The sequence below is a fragment of the Hippoglossus stenolepis genome, chromosome 20 (genome assembly GCF_022539355.2).
Source record: "Hippoglossus stenolepis isolate QCI-W04-F060 chromosome 20, HSTE1.2, whole genome shotgun sequence".
In the NCBI taxonomy this organism is placed as follows: Eukaryota; Metazoa; Chordata; class Actinopteri; order Pleuronectiformes; family Pleuronectidae; genus Hippoglossus; species Hippoglossus stenolepis.
This window is the reverse complement of record NC_061502.1, coordinates 8,136,637-8,144,705: the sequence shown is the minus strand read 5'-3', so window position 1 is coordinate 8,144,705 and position 8,069 is coordinate 8,136,637. Positions and strand designations below refer to the sequence as shown.

At 42.5% G+C, this 8,069-nt stretch overlaps 1 protein-coding gene across 2 annotated transcripts; it reads right to left on the bottom strand.

The window, feature by feature from the left end:
- Nucleotides 1–1,200: 1,200 nt before the first annotated feature.
- Nucleotides 1,201–6,648, bottom strand: LOC118099093 (homeobox protein OTX2). Of its 2 annotated transcripts, XM_035143367.2 has the most exons (4): nucleotides 6,511–6,648; nucleotides 3,599–3,790; nucleotides 3,149–3,300; nucleotides 1,201–2,630 (listed from the first exon to the last, which is right to left on the bottom strand). In XM_035143367.2, the coding sequence occupies exons 2-4, from the start codon at nucleotides 3,693–3,695 to the stop codon at nucleotides 2,010–2,012; spliced, it is 870 nt and encodes a 289-aa protein (XP_034999258.1). In that variant the 5' UTR covers nucleotides 3,696–3,790; nucleotides 6,511–6,648; the 3' UTR covers nucleotides 1,201–2,009. The 2 variants fall into 2 exon arrangements, with proteins under 2 accessions (XP_034999258.1, XP_034999257.1); XM_035143366.2 differs by lacking the exon at nucleotides 6,511–6,648 and having other exon boundaries at nucleotides 3,599–4,025.
- Between the last annotated feature and the right edge of the window lie 1,421 nt (nucleotides 6,649–8,069).

Below are 8,069 nucleotides of genomic sequence, written 5' to 3'. Positions count from 1 at the left end.
TCTGTGTTATCATCCTGGTCTTTATTTGGGTCACGATTTCAGGTCGCCACTTGTGCCAAATCCAAATTGCTGTCATTGTCATGTAAATTGATCAGAAACATATAAATCAGTGTTATCTGTGTAGCCTAAAGTGAATAAAAGTAGAACGGGCTCCATGCTTAATAGACTGCACGGCGGACACCAGTCAGCTGTGTGCGGCTCTGTGATTGTGTGCGTTATAATGGGCGCTAATTGGGGGTCAAATGCGCAACAAAGCCGTTGAACGGCAGCGAAAAGTCACCGCGCCATGCAGTTATAAGAAGCTTGATGACGTCTCCTGTCACATCCTAATTAGAGCGATATAGCACGAGCCCTCTTCATCATCTTCCTCTTCTTTAATCCATGCATGCACGAGCCCCTGGAGCTAATATTATATCACATACCCCCCCAACGCAAAGAGGGGCGTTCACAGAAGTATCCACATGTGCCGTACACACGACTGATGACAGGGAATGCAACAGATGACTGGATCTGATCAAAATGATTATGTTGCACTGGATCCCAAAGACAATTCATATCATAATAATATTACTTATAATATGCTTTCATGATTTAATATATTCTTTTAAAAGGGTCACAAATTTATCTTTTTTCACATAAAAGTGTTATTTCCCAGGATGATGGCTTATTTACCCACGTGCAGCACATGGACCCCAGCAGATAGTGCCTGTGAAGTCTTAACGCCTGGCCTCTGTGCTGAGCTGATTCTTTTTGTGTGTGTAACGTGTCTTTCGGCTCCTGTTTGCCGCTGGACTCTGAACAGCCAGAGCTCATTTTTTCCCATTTTCTCCGTGTGTGAATTGGCCCGAGCGGTGCAGCCCGTCAATAAAAAATGTTGGATTATCCTCTTTATGAGACGGGATTAGCATAGCTCTCCCCCTTCCGACGTTCACATTCCCCCCCAGTCGTGGCAAGGAATCCGCGGACCTGTGACGTGGCAGTGAAGTGGCGGTGGTGCAAGTCAAGTAATCGACCTTTTTTTTTTTACTGCAAAGCACAAATGGCACGTTTAATGTGGGTCAAAGATGTTTGTGCTGCTATAAAATCTAACATGAGGGTAACTCTTCCTTCTTTAATGGCGTTGTTGACATATTGTTTGTGTGTGAAACAGAAACAGGAATAAACACAGAGGATGTGGATTGATTTTACGCACGAGTTGGATCAGGTTCAAGTGGTCTTTATTGTGGTTTAGTGTGTTTGTGGCCTCCTCACTGCTGCGGCCTTATTGACAAAATGTGTCCTCGTCATAATTTATCATCTTTGAAAGGGCGAACACTGCAGGAGACATGGGAATAAAATGATCTAATTCACAGCTGGGTTCGTGGCGCATGTTTTTACGCACAAAGCAAAATTGCATACAGGTACAAGGAATCACAATTTATTTAATAAAAAAAACTAACACAAGGGGGAAGTTAATAATTCATAAACACATAATGGACATGTATGAGCACACGCACTGATTGTCTCTTATAACTAGTCTTAAACATATTTCTCATAAATTAAATAGTGCATCCAGGTTCATGTCAGAGCTGCCCTCACACACACTCTCTCTACACAACACACACACACTCTCTCTCTCTCTCTCTACAACACACACACTCATGCACATCGCTTTGATCAAAGGGGCCCTTCAGCGTGCCAACGAAATAAAAAGACAAGAGAGGGGAGTCTTTAAGGAGCTTAGAAGAAAACCTGACCTATTCCTCAAACTCAGCCAACTTAGGCTTGGATCTTTTTTTTTTTTGCTCTCTTGATCTTTTTTTCCCCTTTTGGTCAACAAATTTGTTCCGTGTCCTTGATCAAAGTTGGGGAGAAGTCAGTCTGAATGTTCAATAAGTTAAACCCAACAAGTGAGACTGGCAGCCCTGCTCGAGGTAGAAGTTAGGGCCTTTGCTGCTTCCCAAACTTGGGGCTTTGTTACATGTGAAGTCTGCAGTTTATGGAAAAAATGTCCCTTTACTTTTGTCCTCTCACAACACTTGAAACTTCCACGCTGCCTGGTCTTTGTAATCCAAACAGTCCGTGTTGAAATTGAGCTTCCACGATGAAGCTGTCTGGTCCTTATAGTCCAGGCAGTCCGCGGGGCCGCTGAAGCCGAGGCCCGCCGCTCCGTACGCCGACGAGGAGAGGGAGGAGGCCGGGCTCAGGTGGCTGGAGGCGCCGTTGCTGCCCATGGGGCTCATAGCGGCGCCCGAGAGCTGGTGGTGCATAGGCGACAGGTAGGAGCCGCACTCCATGCCGGTGAAGTAGGACGAGGAGCCCGTGTAGCCCTGGTTGTAGCCCGACGCCTGCGTGTAGGCCATGGGGTAGGAGCGCTGCATGCAGGAGGAGGAGGAGGTGGAGAGCGGGTCGGAGAGCGGGGAGATGGAGGCCGGGCTCCAGATAGACACCGGCGCCGCGCTGCTGCTCACAGCCGGGAGCGAGGTGCTGGAGGGCGGCGTAAACTGGCCGCTGGCTCCGCTCTCGGAGCTGGGCTCTCGGAGCGGGGAGCACTTCTTCTTCACCGGCCTGCTCACTGCTTTATTCTGCACTCCACTCTGGGTCTGCTGGGCCTGCTGGCGATGCTTGGCCCGTCGGTTCTTGAACCACACCTAAAAAGAAAAAGAGCGCTAGAATTAGTTAAATCCAGTTTTAGAAAAACATATTTATTTTTGTACTGTTTCCAGAATTTAAGGTATACTCCACTAACCCTGTAATGTCACTGTTAATAGATAATCTAAATTTTGAAGCGATCAGAATCTCAAATCAAATATTTAATTGTAGGCCTACATCTGAGACAACTGTGTTTATTTTTAGTTTTTACAAATTAGAATTTGTATTTATAGTTTTAAAAGTAAATTGCCGATAGTCTTTGTGAATTTGTGAATATGGGCTCTAACCGTTATATTGATTGATGACAATTCAAAAGTGGGTCACTCACAAAGGGAGCTAATCAAATAACAGTTGATCAATCAATTACATTAAATGAACAAAAGTCTTGAAGAGGACACTCTGCAGTAGTGGGCTGCTGTGTGTGTGTGTGTGTGTGTGTGTGTGTGTGTGTGTGTGTGTGTGTGTGTGTGTGTGTGTGTGTGTGTGTGTGTGTGTGTGTTTTTGATTTCATTCTCACCTGCACTCTGGACTCGGGCAGGTTGATCTTTAAGGCCACCTCCTCCCTCATGAAGATGTCAGGGTACCGGGTCTTGCCGAACAGGTTCTCCAGCACGTCGAGCTGGGCCCGGGTGAAGGTCGTCCTCTCCCGCCTCTGTTTGCGAGGGGCGCCTGGGAAGAAAACGAAAAGGAGGAAATCTGTTATTTTAGAAATACGGGAAACGAATTAAGCGCAGCGAATTTCGAGTGGACAGACTATTGTAATCGATGGAAAACAATTGTCAGAGATTTTCTCAAATATCTGACCCAATTCGAATAATTAAGACTTCAAAAGTTCTAACGAGGTATTTTATAATAAGTAACCAATGGAAGTAGCATATCCATTTATGATTAATTTAAAATAATGATTCGATCATCAATTTAATAACCAACACACATGATGCAGAATACATTTCCTTCAGTCTCTTACCGTGGTATCCCACAGATGGATGCAGCAGGTCCACTCCTGAGGTAGATAAGCTCAGTCCGTTCACCGTGTACGGCGGCTGCTTCAGATAGGACATCATGCTGGCGTCCGTTCTGTGAGGAGGCTCCGGTGGGAAGAAATTAATGAAAAACGTGTTTTAATCCTCGCGAGTCTCCGGTTTTGATGTTTCACGACCTGAAGTCGGGACACAAAACAAGATGAGGTTTTTAAAAAAAACGTGTGAAATCGTCTCTTGCTCGAAGGATGTTGGGATTTCTCTCTCGTGTCCGCCGCGTTTTTACGCACAGCCTTTTACGCACAGCGCTGGGTCGCAAAGAAGTGGGCGTCCTCGGGCTCTGCGGGCTCTTAAAGCCGAGTGGAGACCCCCAGCTGTCCCCTGTTGGACTCACGATGCTGTCTGGCTGACAAGCGTTTACGCCATCACCCCCCCACTCCCCCCCCACCCCTCCAAACACACACTAACTGCTACTATAACCCCGCCCATCCCTGTTACCCCCCCTCCTCAAACACACCCCTCTCTCTCCTCTAGTTGCTGCTGCCACCAAAACAAAACATTGTCGTTAAAAAATGCGCACACTCGCTGGGGCCCCAACCGGGCCCTCAATTAACATATACCCACAGGTTAGGCGAAGCTAAATAGACAGCTGATTGGGGGGCCATTTGCAGAAACAAAGCCCACTGTTGACGGATAAGTAATGCTGATAACAAAAGACTGCAGGGAGCAAACAAAGGAGCCAATACTGCAAACTGAGCGCTCATTCAAACACAGCCGAGCATCTTCATTTCTATATCTGCAGGCCCCATTGTTGGTTTCCACTAAAACCCATGTACATTCAAATGTAACCACATTAAAATAAGAAGGACAACTTTAGCAAATAATTAGAAACATGGAGATGTTCTCTCCCCCCTCCCCAAAAAAAGTCAAGGCGATAGCACTGACGTATTATGACACTCCTCAGGGCGATTCCCCGTCCTTCACTAATGAATTGCTCCCGATAATTAGATTTGGAAGGTGAGACTATCGAAAAGTGTTGATTAGAGAGGAGCACTTAATCTTAATCTAAACAAACAGGGAGATGGCCCACTACATTTGTCTCCAGCTCTTGGAAATACAACAACAACGATTAAATAAAGTTTTACAGGGGAAAAGAAACGTTACGTTTCACTCTGATATTTTACCAAAAATACAAATTAGATTCAATTTTTATTGGTAAAGCGACTGTTTTATATAAAATAGCGGAATTCATGTCTTATTTAAAATGACAGAGCAACAATTCAAACTTTTACGGAGACAACAACACCAGAGGAAACAAAAAACAATTACTTAGAAAAACATAGCTATATTTAATTCCTATTGAAATATCACATGAGGATCTCATCAGTAAACTTAACCTATAGATTAACTAGGCCTTTGTTAAAAAGCACTTCGTTTCTTAGATTAAAAAAAAAAAGTGCTATATAAATAAAGTTATTATTATTCTAAATTATGGGGATTCATGTATGAGACAAACGTGTGATTGTTTATATAATGTAAAATGTCATCACGTTTATATTATAAAGGTATTTGTAAATCACACGCAGAATATGACGAGTTACTAGAGTCATATTGTGATTCTAAGTTAATTTAATTAAATTTTTTAAAAGTTAGGCACACACATGCATGACAAAGAGAAATAACTATTTTAATATTATGCACAAGAAGAAAATGGTTTAACAGGCCCTAAAATCTTTCAGATTATATTTTAATAATATTTTTTTTTATCAACAGCTAATTAGTCTCCATGTTTGTGTCTGTGGCCTCTGCCAACGTTTAGTGACGCCTACCTGTAGAATAAAGTTCCCAGGACCCCGGGGTGCTCCTTCTTTAATGATGATGATTATTATGTGGAGCCAATAACGGACACTGCTCCGCTCAATCTGTCACTCTTCTCCTCCCCGGGCCACCGCTTGCTCCACATCCGTTCAATAATAAATACCCTGCTGCCTCCTCGGTAATTATTATTATTGGCTACATGAGATTTTTTTTTTTCTCCTTTTTTCCCCTGTAAGAAATTAACGAGATAATCCGGACGGCACGCGCTGGCCTGATTACAGGACGCCAGCCTCGACTCCGCATTCAGGCCTCCTTAATTTTCTGCGTCAGGAAAATAAAACAAAGACTGGCATTGTATATATGAGACCAGCTGACTGCCAGACAACCGGGACCCCCACCCCACTATAAAAAACCCCAACACAGCATAACCAGCACTGCAGCTCACTTTCCCAAACTGACACACTAAGGATGCGCCTATTATTATTATTATTATTATTATTATTATTATTATTATTATTATTGTGAACGTTTTATATCATTACATATTATTTTATTTTATCATCATTTTGACATATTTTTCAAATGTAGAAAACAATTTTGCAAATCACAGCACAGGCAAAATGGAATAAAAAAATATAAAACAAAAAATATATATATGGAAGAATAATAAGGTGATTTCAAAAGCTTATTCTGTTCCACTAATATACAATTATAATATTTGACTTATTGACACTGAACGATTCAGTTCAGTCAGACTTTAACTTGACTTCATCCCCCCCCACCTCTAACATGCTGAGTGCATCCAGAGACAATGTATATACAGGCTATAGACCACCTATTATGTGAAGTTATCCACTGTCCTGCCATTACTCGCTTGACTGCCCCCCCCCCAGCCCAGAGGACCCCGGCCCACAGAGGCACAGAGGCAGAAAAGTTGGCTTTTTAAACACGCCTCCCCAATTATCTCCCTGTAGGCTGCTGTCTGTCTGTCTGCTGCCCCTCACCAGCAATTAGATGACAAACTGTTTCCCAAAATACACTTTGCAAAATGTGAACCGCGAAAGAGAAACAAGTCACTTACTTCAGTTGTTTGAAAAGGCCTTTATTTCCCCAACGCCTCTCTCTGGTGTAGCAGAGTGGTTTTTATGAAGCTGCTGTGATTATATTCTCCTCCGGGTGGGAGCTTGTTGGCTGTGGATAATACTAAGAGATGCTGGGTATTTATGTGGAGAGAGAGAGTGGAATTGAGGGAGGGAAGGAAGGAAGGAGGGAGGGAGGGAGAAGATTTATAGCATCCAGTGTAAAGGAGAGAAAATGTGATGATGTGCAGATGTGTGAGAGGATGCAGCAGCTGGAGGAGAGAGGCCTGGTGGTGCAGCATCGGCACCACAGCATCATTGATTATGGATTATAGCACACTTTGTATCATTTAACCATAAAGTAAATATGTAAGATATTATTCACAGCAGTTATAATGAATGCATTCATTTGATATTATTTTATTTTATAAGACCAAGTGCATATTTACGTTTTTTTTTTACAGACCAGGTACAGATGTGTTGCAGCAGCCAAGTCTGTGGATCCCAATGATGATCAAAGCATTTTTATATATTTTCATTTTATTTGACGTATTATTTCAGGAGATTATTCTCTCCACAGTCGCCAAAGTGCTTGATTGTTGTGGGAACTGTTGGGTTTCTCTATGATTTTTACATTACTATGTAAAGTTACCTTGAAATAATGTATATTATGATTTGGCACTATACAAGTAAAATTGAATTGAATAAAATAGAATTTATTTATTTATTTATTCATTCAGTCATTTAATTTATAATCAAGTACACTAATAGGCCCTGGTTTATATTCTGATTTAAACGTTACATATAGACTCAGAGGATGTTAAGCTGCAGGATATACACAGTTGGTTTTCTTAGATTAAGCTGAGCAAGCAAAAATTGAAGTAGTGTTTTGAAGCAGTAACTTCTCTGGGGTCTGTCACGCTTTGATTCTGTGTAACCCTGTAAAGCAGATTTAAGAAGAAAAAAACGGGGCCCACCCCCCTCCACTGCGGACCCCCCGCCAGCACCAACACCACAATTATATGTGGAGTTGATCAAAATGTCTGAGTTACACCATGACACAAAAAAAGTATTTACTTTCATGAAGATTTACCTCTCGCCCTGTTTCACACAACCTCAATCTGTGTCCACTTCCATTTTGGGATTAAATAAAATGTCTGTGCTGGATTAGCAATGGAGCTAATTCTGCTCCTGCTCTTTCCGCTGAACTGCAGAGCCCGAGTCTAATCCCAATTCAAAGTGGATTTCTCTCTTATTTCCAAATCGGTTTCATACCATTTAGTCAAATCTCTGTCCTCAGCAGTGATCGCTGAGAGGAGGAGGTTGATGCTGCAGAACAAGCAGCAGGTTAGAGAACTAATTAGGAGCCTACATGATGAACAGACTGTGAGGCTGCGTGGGTCGTTAGACAAGCCTGAAATCAATACTGACTATGGCAAATCATTTACTGTATTTATGTGGACACCTCATTGTGTATTATGACATGCCGTGTTTTGCTTTTATCAATAAGGTTAGGAGCTACTTTTTCATTTAGGTTGTTAGTGGACTGAAAGCGTTTTGA

Bases quoted from the DNA above. Each gene is read 5' to 3' on its own strand.
- LOC118099093 (XM_035143367.2), bottom strand. From the start codon at position 3,695: ATGATGTCCTATCTGAAGCAGCCGCCGTACACGGTGAACGGACTGAGC. The intron at 3,301-3,598 runs GTAAGAGACTGA...TTTTCTTCCCAG, and splicing joins TCCATCTGTGGGATACCACG to GCGCCCCTCGCAAACAGAGG. The intron at 2,631-3,148 runs GTGAGAATGAAA...TTTTCTTTTTAG, and splicing joins TGCCCGAGTCCAGAGTGCAG to GTGTGGTTCAAGAACCGACG.